This window comes from Octopus sinensis, linkage group LG7 (genome assembly GCF_006345805.1).
Source record: "Octopus sinensis linkage group LG7, ASM634580v1, whole genome shotgun sequence".
Lineage (NCBI taxonomy): Eukaryota > Metazoa > Mollusca > Cephalopoda > Octopoda > Octopodidae > Octopus > Octopus sinensis.
Genome location: NC_043003.1, coordinates 91322922 through 91341382, shown reverse-complemented (window position 1 = coordinate 91341382; position 18461 = coordinate 91322922). Strand labels below are relative to the sequence as shown.

The 18461-nt window shown below is 36.7% G+C and overlaps 2 protein-coding genes across 3 annotated transcripts in view; both read left to right on the top strand.

The window, feature by feature from the left end:
* Positions 1-83: 83 nt before the first annotated feature.
* Positions 84-18461, top strand: part of LOC115213898 (60S ribosomal protein L3) — a 22119-nt gene continuing 3741 nt past the window's right edge. Inside the window, exons 1-8 of one of the 2 annotated variants that reach the window (XM_029782872.2) lie at positions 85-237; positions 357-549; positions 2113-2281; positions 4718-4853; positions 5076-5262; positions 6690-7048; positions 7520-7639; positions 7987-8067. In XM_029782872.2, the coding sequence (XP_029638732.1) occupies positions 235-237; positions 357-549; positions 2113-2281; positions 4718-4853; positions 5076-5262; positions 6690-7048; positions 7520-7639; positions 7987-8028 (1209 nt within the window). In that variant the 5' untranslated portion in view covers positions 85-234 and the 3' untranslated portion in view covers positions 8029-8067. Of the gene's footprint in view, positions 238-356; positions 550-2112; positions 2282-4717; positions 4854-5075; positions 5263-6689; positions 7049-7519; positions 7640-7986; positions 8068-18461 lie in introns of those variants that run through there. The other variant, XM_036504911.1, reaches the window with a different exon arrangement.
* LOC115214290 overlaps positions 13724-18461 on the top strand; it is a 20585-nt gene continuing 15847 nt past the window's right edge. Inside the window, exon 1 of the mRNA XM_036504912.1 lies at positions 13724-14395. The gene's annotated coding sequence lies outside the window, so the exon portion shown is untranslated. The remainder of the gene's footprint in view (positions 14396-18461) is intronic.

Sequence of the window (18461 nt, the reverse complement as noted above, 5' to 3'; positions counted from 1 at the left end):
CTTGTTCACAAATAATCTTTATAGTTTAGAATCACATATTTTTTAGTTTTAACACATTCTTGAATAATTTTTATTATAACTACTTTAGTGTACATTTTCAGTTAATAGAAATTATTAAAAATTTTAATCATAAATCAAACTCTCGTAGTGTTGTGAACTTCGCGCGCGCAACCTTCTACTATATAAATCACCACCCAATCGTCCACATTCTTTCTTTGCAGTTCGCTTGCTGTGATGGTGAGTAGTCATCGTCTCTCGTTGCTCCACTACACAAATTATGTCGTCAAATTTATTAATACTACTTAAAACCCTTCAGTTTTTTATGTATGTTGAGCCTATTCTTTTAATCATTTCAGTCTCATCGTAAATTTTCTGCCCCACGGCATGGCTCCAAGGGCTTTCTGCCCAAAAAGAGAAGTCAACGTCATAAGGGCAAAATCAAGGCATTTCCAAAAGATGATCCCAAAAAGCCTGTTCATTTAACCGCTTTTATGGGTTATAAGGCTGGGATGACTCATATCGTCCGCGAAGTTGACAGACCTGGCTCAAGTAAGTTATATTTTGAGTAATTAGTCGCATTTTAATTAATGTTCTCCTGCTACGATGCTGTCGATGAAGATGGCCGACATTCCTCCGCCACGTGCATCCGATGGTTTTACATTAAAAACTTCACTTTTTTTTTTTTATTTTAAGCCCATCATATGTTCATAATTTTCTTTTTAAATTTCTCTCGCGCAGCATGTAAATTTTTTTTCTCTCTTTTGACAATTTTCAAAAATTTAGTTGAAAATATAAAACTTTCGTTAGAAATGAAATGGAGGCAAAAACTGATCGCTGCGGTTTCGCACCTCTCCTTGAAAAATGCAATTTTATTAAAAAGAACAGAAAAAAAATCGGATCCCCACGTTTTAGATTACGAATATAAAAAAAAAAAAATTTTGAGTTTTAGATTACGAATATAAAAAAAAAAAAAATTTGAGTTTTAGATTACGTATATGAAAAAAAAAAAATTTTGAGTTTTATCGAAATTATTTTCCGTTTTAGATGACAGATTCCTAATATGCAAGAAACCCCATTTTCAAAGGCTAAAATCAACAGTACGGTCTTCTATAGGGCCACCAAATTTAGTTGACTAAGATTTTATGAGTAAACGGATAGCGATAAATAAATGGATGAAAAAGTTTAAAATTGGGGGAGAGGGTGAAATTATTAAACATTTTTTTGTTTCTCATGAAATGATGGGGGCTAATGCAAGTTCGCACCTGTCCTTGAAAAATGCATTTTTTGCTATGAAACGTTAGGGTTCCAATATATAACACACAATGTCAGATTACGAATATGCAAAATAAAAAAAAATTCTAAATATCTCAGATATGTACGGTGGTGGAGCGATATAGTGGTTGTATACTGTCACGTTAAGTTGACAGTATACAACCAAAATAAAGTTTCTCATAAAATGGTGTATATTTAATTTAGATTAATTTCAATGTTTTTGTATTGCATATGTTCAGTTCGCTACGATATCTTCAAAGTAAGCAAAATCATAATTCGGTACTACTTAAGAGTGCGCTAGCTAGTCGTGACCAGGCGATCCTACGACTACCTAGCAAAGTAAATATAACACAAAATAATTTTAAACAAAATAAAATAAAACAAAACCACAAAGGATCGACTGGTCACGAATAGCTAGCGCGCAGCGGGACCACTCTTCTTAAGTAGTAGCTTATTCCGTTATGTCCGACATAAAAAGCGTAGCAATCCGATGCGAATCTGCATTAGCCCCAAAGTTGGATTTGCAGTGTGGGGTTTGGTACTTTGGTCCCGGTGCGCGTTCTCGCGCATCCGCGCCAGCTAGTCGTTACTATGCGATCCTACAACGACTACGTAGCAAAGTATATAAAACACTAAAACAATTTTTTACAAAGTAAATAAAACTTAGTGAGGATCGCCTAATCACGACTAGCTAGCGCGCACGGGGACCTACCGGGGTTGGTATTTAAGAAACTGAAATTTTAGTGTTTAAACCAGTTTTTGATAGATTTTAGTAATCGATACTAATTTGTTACTCAGTGTCTAGTTTCGGTAATCAATTAAAATGATTTGACATTTCAGAGGTGAATAAGAAAGAGGTATTGGAAGGTGTCACCATTATTGAATGTCCACCTGTTGTCTGTATTGGAGTCACTGGCTACATCGATACTCCACGTGGTCCACGTGCTTTCAAGTCTATTTTTGCTGAACATCTTGGAGAAGAGTGCAGGCGTCGTTTCTATAAGAACTGGTAAGTAAAGTTAATTATATCTTAGGTAATCCTTCAGTGTTTTTAAAAAGTAAACGAAACTGGAATAAAAGTTAATTTTACTATTAAGCAACGTAGACACTGGGCAGGGTTTAAAGATCATGGACAACTCATTGGCTTCTGTCATTTGGCACGGAAATACCCGAAGTGAAATGGTTTCATTTTATCGAGTTATATCGAAAGAATGGCTTTTTTTAATGCAGGAACACTATATATCAAGGGCGGAGATTCCGTCCGAATCTGCATTTCAAAATTTGCCCCCCCCCCTCCCAGTTTTTTAAATTTTCACTTTCAAAAAAAAATTTTAGGCGAAATACGGAGAGAATAGGGAGATTATGATTCAGAAAAATTGTAAAATTTCAATTTTTCAAAAAACGACTCCCCTCCGGCCTGTGATACGAAGTGAAATTAGTGTTTTCTCTACTAAGTTTCACACGTCCATAGAATTATAAAATGGCAGGTGCAAAAGGTATCTAAACAGGAAACCTGACACAGAAACAACGTTTTCAAATTTCTAATACAAGTTAACAAACTAGCCCCAACCGGAAATCAGACAAGCTAAAAAAAAGTCAAATCGAGGATCAACTTTCGAAATACGAATTACCAAAAAAAAAAAATCTTTTGTAACATTTTGTGTGTGCAAAAAAACTAATTTTTACATACGTCTTAATTCCAAAAGACCATCAATTACATGTTTGGCATGAAACTGTTGTAGAAAAAACACTTTAATTTCACTTGATATGTTGGAGGGGGACAGGAGTGAGGTTTGATTTTTTTTTTTTTTTAATTGAAATATTACAGAATATATTTATTTTGCAGAATCATAAATTCTGTATATTTCTGGAATCGCACCCTCGGTGTGCTGAGTTAAGGTTTCTCATAGCTTCATTTTCAGGTTTATATATTTGTTTTGCAAGATTCTTCGTGTGAAATCGTGTGTTGAAACAGATATTGCTGTATTTAGGAATGGTCATGTTGCCAGTTTAGCCAATAAAAATATATATTTGGTATTAATTTGCTTCAGCTTTGTGAACTCTAGCCAGGCTAGCAAGATGCTGAAGAACCCTATATTCAGTTGCCTACGGAAAAACCGTGACGACTCAACAGCTCCATTAAATAATGTCTCCTCCAAAATATGCATTAGCAGAGTCACATCAAGTGTAGAACGACTAGAACTCCCCAAAGGCCAAGCTGATGGTGAATATAAAGAACAAAATCTACAAAGAACTAAGTGAACAAGAAAAATGCAGGCGCATATTAAGAGGAATTAAAAGCATTGCCACGAACAGAGAGAATCACACTTGTGGATGTAATACATGCAGAGAACACATTATACGCCAGTGCAATAGACATTTTAAAGAAGAAATTCTCGTGGTTAAAACGTAACAATACAAACTTGCAAAAGAGAAAGAGGTGCCCAGGTATAATAACAGAATTGTTATGGCAGATGTCTCACTACCATTTGAATTCAGCAAGGACAATGACTCAGACTAAAAATTGATACTTCAACTACTATGCTGTATTTAATAAGGTGAATACCATCCAATGCCTATCAGATTGATGGGTCACAAAAATATGTTGGAATTTATGTATGACAATAAGATCAACAAACACAACTCAACAATAATTGCAGCAGCAACAATAACAACGGCGAAAACGAACATAAGAACACAAGCAACAGATACAAATACAAAAGCAGAAAAATCGTATACAACAATAGGGGGAATGGACACACACAGATAACCATAGTCACAAGGACAAATAAAAGTTGTCATGGGATGGAAAATAAAGTTGAATACAACAGAATTCTTGGACAGGGAGTCAGTAGACTTGAAACGGAAAACACTACTGGTAGGAACAAAAACAACCACAACAGAGGGACCAACAGGCAGACAAGAGAACCAACACAGAAGTGTGATGAAATAACTCTGGCCGAAATAAGATTAAGAAATAAAACTGAAGCAAATTAACACCAAATATATAGTGTGTGTGCTTTTATTGGCCAAACTGGCAACATGACCATTCCTAAATACGATATTCATTTTCAAGGATATCTGAAATTCAAGAGCAAGCCTCATGAATTTTCTTACTTTTTAAAATTTTCCATACTGAAGGATTATTTTATCTCCGTTCATAACATGCATATCTTAAACTGTGCTGACTTTCTCTTGTAGGACTATACCACATAAATGCAGGGGAAGTCTGCAGATAAGCAATGGTATAGTTCCTCTCAAATGGTCTTCGAAGTCAATGCTAGTTACTTAAATGCTTGGCACACAGGTTGTGTAAACTATCTTGCATATTTAGTATTTACTTCGGTGGCTGGTTTGACTGAGCTGAGTTGCTTGATGTAACGAGTCTCCGCTCACTGTTCTTACGTGATGAGACTTGCTACTTAATTACCCTCCTACTTTAAAGGTCCCGCTCTAAGAGGAAGGCATATACCAAATACGCCAAGAAGTACCAAGATGCAGCTGGCAAGAAGAGTATTGAAAAGGATTATCAAAAGTTGATCCGTTATTGCAACACCATTAGGATTATTGTCCATACTCAGGTGAGTTCACACTATCAATTTTAACAAAGTTTGATAACTGAAGCTAATATGTATTTGAGTGGTCTAAACTAAAATCCTACATAAAAAAATTTCCTGTTGATTGTAAGACTTAGTTTAATTACGAAAGTTATTTGAAATGAGTGCAGTGTATGTCAACTATGGTTAAATGTTTAGAAGGATGTCACTTTCAAACTTACTTTGAACTGGAATTCTACATTTTAGATTCGCCAGCTCAGGAAGCGCACCAAGAAGGCACATATTTGTGAAATTCAGCTGAATGGTGGCACCACTGAAGATAAGGTGAAGTGGGCTAGAGCCAATTTGGAGAAGCCAATATCCATTGCTGATGTCTTCCAGCAAGATGAATTAATTGATGTAATTGGTGTGACCCGTGGCAAGGGTATGAAAGGTGAGTAGGTTTTACTGGAAAACTAGTATTATTTACGTTGTGCGGAGGGGGTGTTGCCACTTGTATCTGATGGCTTTCTTATGTAATTTCTAATATACTCAAGGAAAAATTTGGCACTGTCATGCCTTTAGTTGTCAGAAGTGAAAGTAGAAAAATCTGACGTCGGACGTCAATTGTGTATTTGCGTCAGGTTTATACCTTCGTTAATTTACGCCGTTTATTTACGTACCACCACGCTAGGTTTATAAAACAAGTTCAGTTTAAAGTTTATGAATAAATACATTTTATAAATAAATACAGCAGATAGCATTGTCTTAGGAGACATGGACTTTTGAATACCCAGAAAATATGTATATCGTGTGGAGGTAGCATGAGTGAAATAGCGAAAAAAAATTTGTCGGATGAAGTAATATGGTCATGTGGAAGGCCTTGTAGAAAAACAGTTCCAATTAGAAAAGGAACATTTTTAGAAAATAGTAAATTGAAGTGTCAACAAATTATAGATATATTGTATTGGGCAAAAGATTTAGCAAAGGGAATAGGACAGGAATGTTATATAGCAAATGTAGCCGTAACAGATTGGAGGAATTTTTGCCGTGATATATGTGCAGAAAATTATGTTGCACAAAACATTAAGCTCGGAGGGCCGAACTGAATTGTAGAGATAGACGAGAGCGTGTTTGTTAGAAGAAAATATGTTGGCCATCGGGTTAAAACGCAGTGGGTATTTGGCGCTTTAGAAAGAGATACCAGATGTTTTTTAGTGGCATTGGAAGAGCGGACACTCTTTTACAAATTATACAAGACCGTATATTGCCTGGTACAACCATAATTTCTGACCTTTCGCGTTCGTACAATACGCTCAATCAGCTAGGACACAGGCATTTGACCGTGAATCATTCAATAAATTTTGTTGATCCGGTAACATTTGCCACAACCAACCATTTAGAATGTTTATGGATGCATGTGAAGAATTGTAACAAAAGAGAAAATGGAACAGCTCGAAATTTACTTCAGACCCATCTCATCGAATTCATGTGGCGTTATGTTGATATATTTTGATATATTCGGAAAGTTATTGGAGTAAATTCGACAGCTATATCCATGTGTTTGAGACCTTAGAGAGTATAAGTATCTACAGAGCATAAGTATCATATTTATTTTAAAACTTAACTTCAAGCTTCATTTGTTTTATTTTGATAAATTCTCTGTTGAAAATAATATTTTTACATTCTAAATAATTTGCGTTTATTAATTTGATATGTTTACACGCGTTTTTGATAAATTTTTGTTTTTTAATTTGATAAATTTACATGCGTTTTGATAAATTCTACGGAAAGAAACGAAGGTGGATGTCACACTTTTTCTACTTTCCTCCTGACAACTAAAAGCATGACAGTGCCAAAAATTTAAATTTATCTTTTCAGGTGTTACTTCTCGTTGGCATACCAAAAAGCTGCCCAGGAAAACTCACAAAGGATTGCGAAAAGTTGCTTGTATTGGTGCTTGGCATCCTAGCAGAGTCCAGTATTCTGTAGCAAGAGCTGGTCAAAAAGGTTATCATCATCGTACTGAGATCAACAAAAAAATCTATCGTGTTGGTCGTGGTATTCACACCCATGAAGGTAAAGTAGTTAAAAACAATGCTGCTACTGAATATGATCCAACTGACAAATCCATCACTCCTGTCGGTGGCTTCCCTCACTATGGTAAAGTGAATCAAGATTTCCTGATGTTAAAAGGCTGTGTTATGGGACCCAGAAAAAGGATTCTTACTATGCGTAAGGTAAATATCCTGAATTCCATTAAAATTAAATGTTCTACACAAAATGAGATCACACAGAAACTTATAAAATATATGAAATTTCCTAAGTATGATCAGACTTAGTAAAACATAAGCTCACTTATTTGCTTGTTTATGCACTAAATACCTGCCAAGGTATTTAGTGCATAAACAATAATTGTTTCAACGTCTCTTCCATGCTGGCATCGATTGGACGATCCAGCAAGAACATGTATGGAAAGAATGTATTTGTAGTGTTTCTTTGTGATCTTTACCAGTTTATACTGGAGGTTGTAGCTTAGTCTATATTTTGCTGGTATTTTTTCCTTTTTGTATGCTTCTACCACATATAAATTGTACAGACGTGTCATACAGTTTGCATTTAAACCAAAAGACATGGTTTGTAACCAAGCTTCTAAACCAGGCAGCCATCAACATTTTGTAATTCGATTTTTTTTTTCTTTTTCTTTTTAGTCTCTCCTGACTCACTTCAAGCGTAAGGCTCTGGAGAAGATAACATTGAAGTTTATTGATACTGCCAGTAAATTTGGAAATGGTCGCTTCCAAACATTGGCTGAAAAGAGAAACTTTATGGTAAGTGTTTTATTGTTCTTGTGATGAATTGAAATCTGGTTAAAGTTGATATGTCTGTATGTGAAGATGTTTGTGTAAAGTTCCTTATTTGAATTGTAATTTAAATATGCACTATCAAGTGTTGCAGTCAGTCTGATATTTTTTCCGAGCTCAAGAGTCACTGAGCTGTTTGTCGGTAATTTCTTGGTGCTGTGAGTCTCGAATATTAAAGCTCAGTCTAAATGCTTAGAGTGTGATATTTACCATTACTCTGACGCCAATGGCTGATACATGTTCATTTTACTGTTTATTATACAAAATGAACAGTATTTTACATTATATTTACAAAAATACATTTTCTTTTACAGGGTCCACTCAAAAAGGATCGTCTTAAGGAGGAGGCTGCATAAAGTGTTTGAAGAGTCTGTAATAAAAAAAGTGACATTAGACATGTTTTTTCTTTTTCTTTTGATTGTGTTATGGAAATAGATAAACCGTTTCTATTTCTTATAGATCTTCATATCTGCAGAAGGGTTTGGCAGCCTTTTGCTTTGTGGATATTTGACGTAACATGATTTTGACCTGCATTGCCTTAATGTGTACTTAGTACATGCTTTCATGAGTTGGATGAGAATTGAGGCAGGTTTTCTGAGTGGATGTCTATCCTGTCATATTTTCAAGTAAATGCTATTTTTTCTCATTAGAGTGGGAACGTTGCTTATAGAACAGTGGTGCTCATTTACAACTACCTTGCAATTTTCAAGATGGAGTCATGCATGACATGAAACTTTTCAACTGGCCAAATTCACTTGCAAGGGTTGGGTTCATGAAAGGAAGGTTCTATGCAGTGGGATTGAAGCTGTGTTTGGAAAGCAAGTGAAGGGACATGACTTACTGTTAAGGAGCAAAACTGGCGAAGAGGAGGAACCAACATTGCTGGTTAAGTGTCACCTAACTCATGGGAGAGGGGGGGATATAGCAAAAAGATGCAAGCAAATTTGAGACCGCGCATTTTCATTTTTTTTTTACCATTGTTTTCTTTATGTAGCCATTTCAATGACAAATGTCAGGAAAGTGAATTAGAATTATTAGTGTTGGATTGAGTTTTTTCCGGTTCTTTATACACCAAGATCAACTTCGCATTTCATCCCGTGGCATCGATGGTTAAACTAGAGCGTTTGACCCAGTCATAAAAACAGGCAAAAAAATAGTGTAATAGGTGCAAAACATCTTGCTTTAAACGTATGACATAAAAAAAATGCGCGCTCGCGAAGGCGGGTGGGGGAGAGGACTTGGAAAATTCACATCTTCAGTCCATGGCCTATAGTGTTTGACCCGGGTCGGAAAGAAATTAGAAAATAGTGTAATTGGTGTAAAACTACTTGTTCTAATCAATTATCAAGAACACACACACACACACACACACACACACACACACACACACACACACACACAGAGAAATGGTTGGTTCACTGCAACATTTAAATAACATTTCAATGTCGATATTTTTGTCGCTTTGAAAGTGAGACATGTTCACTGACAAGAGATGCAGTTTTTGTCAGGGGTTTGCCATGGTTTCAAAGACAGGAAATATTTAGACACAAACGCATGCTACCACACTGAATTACAGAGCAGGTTCATGAAAAAAGATCAAATTTTCACACAGTAACCAATGATATGCTGAACATTATAGCTGTTAAAATTGTAGTGTCTTCAAAACAAATATTTTAAAGCTTCAGGGAAAAGGGTGAAATAAGTTGCTGTGTTGAATTTTATTCGAAATGAAAAAAAAGGCAATCAAGAAAACTGCTTTCTTGTGGAAAAGAAAAGAATTAAATTTTTGATGCTATTCTTTTTAAAACCATAACTATCGTTTTAAGTCTGAAATAAGATCATGGTATTACAACAAAGGGTTCGAAATGTGAACAACCCTTCCCCACTCTCTTTTTACTCTTTTACTTGTTTCAGTCATTTGACTGCGGCCATGCTGGAGCACTGCCTTTAGTCGAGCAAATCGACCCTGGGACTTATTCTTTGTAAGCCCAGTACTTATTCTATCGGTCTCTTTTGCCGAACCGCTAAATGACTGGGATGTAAGCACACCATCGGTTGTCAAGCCATGCTAGGGGGACAAACACAAACACGCGCGCGCACACGCACACACACACACCCCTTTCAGTTTCTGTCTACCAAATCCACTCACAAGGCATTGGTCGGCCTGGGGCTATAGCAGAAGACAGTAATTCATGTGAATTGACATTACAAGATGGAATTCGCCAATTTAATAATGACAGGCACTAATGTTCTGTACTGTAGATTGCCTTACATGTCATTTAGCTTGGCCCACTGATTGGATATTCTGTATCCCTGTACTATAACACCTTTTTAGAGTGGAGCCAGGTACCACCCTGTAAAGTTCTTTTGTTTGTGAACTACTTTCTCACAGACTGTTGGTCACATGCATTAGTCATGGAGAATTTGAGGATTTCATATCTGACCTCAGTTGATTGACCATCCTTCTGTTAGGAGGTTTGTCAGCATTGGGTAGAAAATCCCCAGGATTAAATCTGGACCAGGGGTCAAAGTGGAAATTGAGTCGGTTATTGTAAGGAGAAAATATAATTGTAGAAGACTTATAAAAACTATCTGGCTTTTCAGTGGGATAGAACGAGATGAAAGGCAAGATGCTGCCACACTGATCCCTCTATATATGCTAAGGGTCCATAGTATATAGCGATTCTTGGGCTGCATATAATTCTCTGGGAAATCTTGGGTATACCCACTTACGGGTCAACCACAGCGAAAATTTTGTAGATCCTACAAACACTTTGGTGCACACTCAGATGATAGATTGAGGATTGGTGGTTTGCCCAGGCATTTGTGCCAATTTTTTAAAGCAATACCTCTAGATTCCTATTTGTGGAAAGCATTAAACCTGCTGCGCATTTTTTTTGTCATATTCATTTAGTGGAAGTTGTTTTACACCTATTACACTACTTTCTTTTTTGTTTTTATGACCGGGTCAAATGCTTTGGCTTCACCACATCGATAAAGTACCACTCAAGTGTTTCCCCAACTTGCAACTATGTGGAATGTGTTAAAGAAACCTTCACATTGCAGCTTCAAAGCTGAATAAGTATTTAGTGCATAAACAAGCAAATAAGTGAGCTTATGTTTTACTTAGTCTGATCATACTTAATGATTTGACTGTTTACTTTTTCTGATGTCATGGGCAATTACACCTTCCTTCAGTGACATATCAAGCTGGATAATTTTATTTTTGTTAATCCTTTTAACAGTGGACAAATTCAGAAAATTTTATGTTAATTGAGAAATTGGGTTTTACTCTAAAATTTAGGAAAGAAAAGAAAACTGCTGTGAGAGGTGGAGACCCATCCACACTTCACAAAAGACAATTTTTCATATTTTAATTTTTTCGCATCAAATAACAAGAATCAAATACTTATACTGGTGGGTAGGAAAACAACATTTAGGAGATACTGAAAATGTATTGCAAAAGTGGAATTTTTTTTTGTGAATAATTTACATTACAGGAATGACTTTAGAAAATTTTATTTGGCAGTCAAAAAGGTTAATGCATACAAGGGGTATTCATTAGCCCTTTTGTTGTATTTATTTTGAGATGCACTGTTTCTTTCAGTTCAAATATAACAAAGAATTTAGTAAAATAACTTAATCATTCAGCTAGTGTTAGGAACAAATTGTGACTAAGGTTTGGAAGATTTTAATTAAAAACTTATAAAAACAAGACATTTGTACTCAGAACTGGGGTGGTAATGAAAGAGTTAAAGATTTCCGTCCTTGTCAAGGATTGGGGTAAATGAAACTTAGCATAATTATTAGTCATTCTACATAGCCATCACCGATGGTGATACACTTCTCTCATTGCTTTATGCAGTTACGAAGAACTTGTCTGGAGCCAAGATTTTAACTTGGAAATATGCTCATTATCAGAAGAGTGCTTTCCCTTCAAAAGAGACTTCATGGTTGGAGACAGTGGGAAGTCAGGTGGGTGAGGAAAGATTTCATAACCAGTCTCTCATCTGGGCAATGTGTATAATGAACTGGGGCATTGTCTTGTAGATGGACTCTTCCAAGGCAGCATGCCACACCTGCTTTGATGGCGTCCTGCAGTTTCTGCAGCAGAGGAGCATATTTATGCCCTGTTATTTGTGGCTTTCAATTGACTAAAATTACCCAAAATTTGCAAACAGTCATTAGGCTTTTTAATTAATTTGAAGCAAAGATGAGTTTCATTTTCATAATTACCATACAAACATCAGTACCACATTTGAAATCAATTGGAACAAAATTGAAGGACTGGAAAAGTGAAAGCTGAACAGAACTGATTCAGCCTCAGTGCTGGTTGACCCCCAAGATGCATTATTGCCTCTATTTCAGGCATAAGCGATCCTGGCCAGCCTCAGCGATATACTGTTGCAGGTTTGAAAGTGGTCTTGGTTTTCATACAGTAAAGTCAACCATAGCAGAATTTGAACTTGGTACTTAAAGATGGATGAAATGCTGCTGAACATCTTGGAATTAAAGCCCTAAGCTTGATTGGCTAAACTTTTATACCTTGCTTGTGCAGTGTGCTAATGATTCTACCAGCTCATAGCTTTCAAACCACTTCCTATTAATCCTTACTTAATATCCTTTCTTTTTCAAGGCTTGAAATTTTGACTCAAGTATTTGACCAGTTCTTATTCTATCCCCTCCCCGCCCAAGAATGAAGGACAAAGCTGACCTCGGCAGAATTTGAACTGAGAACGTAAAGATGGGCGAAATACTACCAAACAGAGCTTGTCTGGTGTAGTAGGAAATTTACCAGCTTGCAGCCATCGAACCACTTTCTAATAACCCGACAATCCGAATATCTGCAACCGTATATCGCTGGCCAGGATCGCTTATGCCTTAAATGGAGGCTATAATGCATTTCTGCCATATTTATCACTACACAAGAAAAATTGTATTTAAAAAATATTTCCGACACGAAGCACTATTAGATCTATTATCAATGCTTTGTGTCCAAAATAATTGAACCAGTGTCAGCGATATCGTTTTTCTTTTTCAATTAACTTCGCTTTATCATATCTTTGAACAAACGAGATATAACGTTGTTTACCTGCTAAAAAGAGTCGTCATTTATCTTTCAAATCTCAAGTATATTACGTTATCTTTTAAACAGAACATTTGTTAGTGTAGACCTGGATACTCAATGATTGAGGGAAAATAAAAGATGGGATGGTAATTCATAAGTCTGCTCACTTGAAGCAGATTTGAGGCAAAGCAACAACCGCTTAGAGGATTAATGAACTCATGTTTAGATAAAATTTTTACCAAATATATTCTCGGTTACATCTCATTAGCATGGAACAGCTTGCATTACAAATCTTTGAAGTATTAGAAACAGTAGCTTGAGTTATCTCCCTTCAACTACTTTCATTCTTGAATGAACATGCATATGTATATACGCGTTCACACTCGAATGCACTTATGTACACGTACACACAGTTATCTGGTGCAGCAAATTTTCAGGAGGGAGGGTATTAAACAGTTGTTTACAAATATGTATTTCGAAACCTGAGGTAACCCAAACTGCCGGTACACTATTAACTAGTCATCTCTATTGACTATATACATGGTCTCATCAATAAGTATCCGAACTGTTGGCACTAATTAACCTTGAACTCTGCTATGCATGCGCACTAAGTTTTAACATTCTAGCTAACTTTCGCTGTCTACAGCAGTGCTTGGAAGGAAGGTGTGTAGCGTGTGATCATCGCATTGGCTATGACAGAAAGTTGAGCAAAGAATCTGCATCAAATTTTGCCAAAAGTATGGCGATACCTGCTCAGAGGCCTACGCAAAGTTTTCATCGTTTTCGATACAATCAACATTTTGTGCAAATGAAACCTGAATGTCTTTTTGGTCAGCTGAAAGCAGTTTTGGCACCAACTTGGCAGACACGCGTCTCATAATCAAATCTTATGCTAATAGTATGCAGTCTACCACGTTGTCAAACAGTATAGCCAGGGTTATCTACCTTACATGTTTAGTTAGTAAAGGAAACCAATGTTTTCCATTATACGGACATTAACAAATTAAACTTCAAGTTGAGTCTCAGTGAGAATTTAGAACTAATATTTTTCTTTGTCATGGATCTACCCATGACCATAGGAGTGACTCTAACAGTAAAATCTAAAAACATAAATGACTGGTACAGTATGTGCCGTGGGGTGTGTGGAGTCATAGTTTATCATGAATGACGAGGGCAGATGGTTGAAACAAACGATAACTCCATTCAGATGGAAGAAACAAGATTTGCTGGTCGAGGAAAATACAATTGAGGAAGAATGCTGAATAGCGACAACGCTCCTCTCTTCGAAGACAGTAATGCGGAACAACTACACAACTGGAACCATAGACGTAGAATTAATGGGCCGTAGGTTTTTGGTCGCAGACTGTCGATACTTCTGTGTGGAACAGTCTGATACTAATTATTGAAAAAGAATGAAAAATGTTCACTAATTCATTCAGATGAGTGGCCCGCTTATAATAATTTAAATGCCATAGGTTACCACCATCTGACAGCGAACCATCAATGACATTATGTGGATCCAGTGACTGGAGCACACGCTCAGGCCATTGAGTGATCATGGTTAGTTGCTAAAACTATGATTTTGAAAAAAAAAAAAAAAAAAAATGATCTGAAATATCTCAAGTATTTTATCTCTAGAATATCTGAAAGATAAGGTAGATAACCCTGTTTGGCACCGTGGTGGATCGCATACTATAATAACATCCTAAATTTTCAGTGATAATGGACTAGAACTGAACCGTAACTAATCTGCACATCCTCTGATAACTCACAGATTCGACGATTTCCCCTCACAGCTGCATTGTTTTCTCAGTTCTGCTGGTTGCGGGTCTATAGCGACATTTTTTCGGCCATCTTGGAAACGTCTGAATCATTCGTACACTTGTGAGCGGTTCATACACTCCTTTCCATTACACTTTTTGCAACTTTGCGTAGGCCTCTGAGCCGGTATCACCATGACAACTTTCTCTGTCATGTCTAATGCGACGATCACACGCTACATACGTTCATTCCAAGCACTGACTTTCTACAGAAACTTTCGATACTACTTATATATATATATATATACATACATACGCAAATATGCTTCCTACTTCGAACTTCGTTTCCTCATAACTTTCAGAAAAATAGATATTTTTGGATAGAATTTTCTATAAATACCCTGTAGGTGGTATCGGAATTTAATATGAAAAAAAAAATGATGCCCATCAATAACATAAATTTTCTCAAATTTTCAACATTGATGTAAATTCTTTAATATTAATTTCCAGAAAAAAATGAATGTTATTTTCGTCGTCAGCATGCAAAACAACCCATTTGAAAATAATCCGGTGAAAATTTGCGATTCCCATGTATAAGCTGGGCCACGTACACAAGCAATACGGCAAACTATTAAAACCCATTTGAATATGTAGCTGCACTCCCGAATACGTCGCCTAAGATTCTCGCTGCTGCTAACTAACCTCGGTCAGCTTTACAAAACAACGAAATGCAACAAAACAAGTATTTCGCATGCATGGACTACACCCCAGTGACTTTCGCATGAATGCTTACAATTTTCTAAGGTTATTTGTTTTTTGCTTTTTGGCATAAACAATGTTTATGCATACACGCATACATCCAAATACACGCATGCACCCTACTATATGTATATTCAGCAATTTGTTTCTATGTCTGTATCAACTCAGCTCTAATTCGCTGATACTGCGTCACTTCACCCTATACTGCATTGAACTCGCTTCTTAGCTGACCTTGACCAAAGCTGTTAACACCGATCTTGGCATTATCACATAAAAAGAAGAGAAACCATGCGCCCTCGCGTCCAGCCACTTCTTCCACTTTCACTGGTCACGTTGTTCATAGAATAAGTTTACCTGGTTCAAAACACCCTGATATCTTCTTTCAGTTTTTCGTCCTTATTTGCTCACAACAGTTACATACGACCACAGCACCAGACACACCTGTACTCTGCACGTCCTTTAAGGCACCTTCACAAGTTAGCTCACTTTTCGCTCGAAATCTTTCTTGTATTACTGGTCGAGAACAGCTTCCTCACCATTTTGGGCCAAGACCATTATTTCAGTCACGAAATATCCGCTGTTACCTTTTCCCTTTTATTTGTTTCAGCTCGATAGCTAGGGATATGCTGGGGTACAGCCATTGACCCAGTTTAGTTATGGAATTGTCATGATTACGGAATGCTAAGTAGAATTTTTCCTCTTTTACTCGACTTCTGTTGCAGAGCTAACACGTCTCTTCTTTCCTTGGCTGCGTCAGAGGCCAACACTCGCCTCTCTTACTTACCAGCTATATCAGAGGCAGTGCCTCTCCTCTCTCTTTCGTCATGTCATTAATGGCATCGTGTGAGCCTTATTGCTATCAACTTCCTTTCACATTAACTAAGCCTTCTACAACTATAATGACGATGCTTCACCGAACAGACCAGTATTTGTAATCTACTTTCAACTCAAAGAAATTGAGAATATAATCGGTAACGATCCAATAAAAGTTAAGCTAAGTATGACCTGTTTCGCCTGTCATTTATTTTATGGACTTTTGGGATCTTTTCCTTTTGAAGGCCAGATTTCAACACAATTTCTAGTTAACTAAACACTTTAAAACTTCGTATACTGGTAGAATGTTTCAAAAGAAAACATTATTTTCACTTGGCTTTCTTGATAAATTTGTAATTCGTTTGTTTAACGTAGTTTAATTTTTCGAATTTTAACCAATGAATCGCCTCTATTTGAGCTGAAATCATTTGCTACGTCTAAAAACTGAGACAACATCCTGTAACTAACCCTAATCCTCCCCCTAACCCTAACCCTAATTTTCCGTACGTATACGGAAAGCGTGTGTATAAAAATTATAGAATTATTTTGTATGATAACTGATTAAATTATTTTCCATTGCTTTAGTTTTTTTTACACGCGTAACAATTAAGAAAAAAAAATTAGGGTTGGGGTTAGTTACAGGATGTTGTCTCAGTTTTTAGACGCAGCAAATGATTTCAGCTCAAATAGAGGCGATTCATTGGTTAAAATTCGAAAAATTAAACTACGTTAAACAAACGAATTACAAATTTATCAAGAAAGCCAAGTGAAAATAATGTTTTCTTTTGAAACATTCTGCCAGTATACGAAGTTTTAAAGTGCTTAGTTAACTAGAAATTGTGTTGGCCTTCAAAAGGAAAAGATCCTAGCACAAATAATACTTATGACTTCAATTCAACCATACACACACGCGTGCACATACGTACATATAAATACACACACACACACACACACACACACACACACACACACACACACACACACACATCAAACCAGGAAGATCTATTACATATTAATAAAATGCAATGAGTTTCGAGTCGGTCAGCTTGTATAAGGAAGATAAACAACAAACGGAGTGGGAGTGAGTAACAGTCAGAGACGATAAACCTTTGTGAGAAATAACACACAAAAACAATCAAAAAGACAGCTGTATGTATTATATATACATATAGTCTCTTTTGAAGTCTGAGTTGCTTTGTACTGATAAGACTTGGACTTAAAATTCCTAAGATTTTAATCAAAATTGTTACTATGGTGACAACACTATCTACCTACCTACCTACTCTTACAATATTTCTCTCCCAACAATAAATAACCTGTTATTATAGTGAAAGTCTGTATGTTGAAAGACATACAGAAACATACAGACAACATAAAAGATAACTGTATATATACATGTAGTTATATTTTAGAAGTCCGACGACGAGGGTTTCAGTTGATCCGATCAACGGAACAGCCTGCTCGTGTAATTAATGTGCAAGTGACTGAGCACTCCACAGATACATGTACCCTTAACGTAGTTCTCGGTGAGATTCAGTGTGACAAGGCTAACCCTTTGAAATATAGTTACAACAGGAATAGGAAGAAAGAGTGAGAGAAAATTGCGGTGAAGGTGTACAGCAGAGTTTTCCTCCATCCCTGCCGGAGTGTCGCGGAGCTTCAGGTGTTTTAGCCCAAACACTCACAACGCCCGGTCTGGGAATCGAAACCATGATTATACGTCCGCGAATCCGCTGCCCTAACCACTGGGTCACTGCGCTTCTACGATACACATACATATAGACACACATACGGTGTTTCGTTATGAAACCATTACATGCTACAAAGTACAATAAGCGTTTTTGTAAGTCAATACCGTGTACTGCTGTGTTGGCAGCGCACTTAAATCATGTGTTAAGATCTTCTCTACAGATTTTCTATAGAAATTTTAGCCAGCTCTAATTCCGTACCTGAGACGTCAGGTGTAAAACAATGAGATTGAAGATGAAAAAATGGGTTATGGGCATATATGCCACGTTTCGGGAGGTTTTGCTTCTTCATCAGCACCCATTTATCATCCACGAACTCGTTGCTTAAACAACCACTACATATAACGTTACATATAGATAAAGATAGATATGGCCGGTTTATGGGGCTACCCGGGGTTTCATGTCCACAAAGCGCTTAGCTTTACAGCATTTCTTCAGACTCTAAACCTGTTGGCTTATGGCCACTGTAAAGCAAAGCGTTTTATGGACGTGAAATCCCGGGTAACCCGATAAACCGGCCATATCAGCCTTCACATAATCTAATGCTCTATAACTTAGTGTGCTTCTTTTCCGGATTTATGATTTATTGATGATATGTGTGTGTGTTTTACTGTTTCCATGGCTTCATATCGCGTGATATA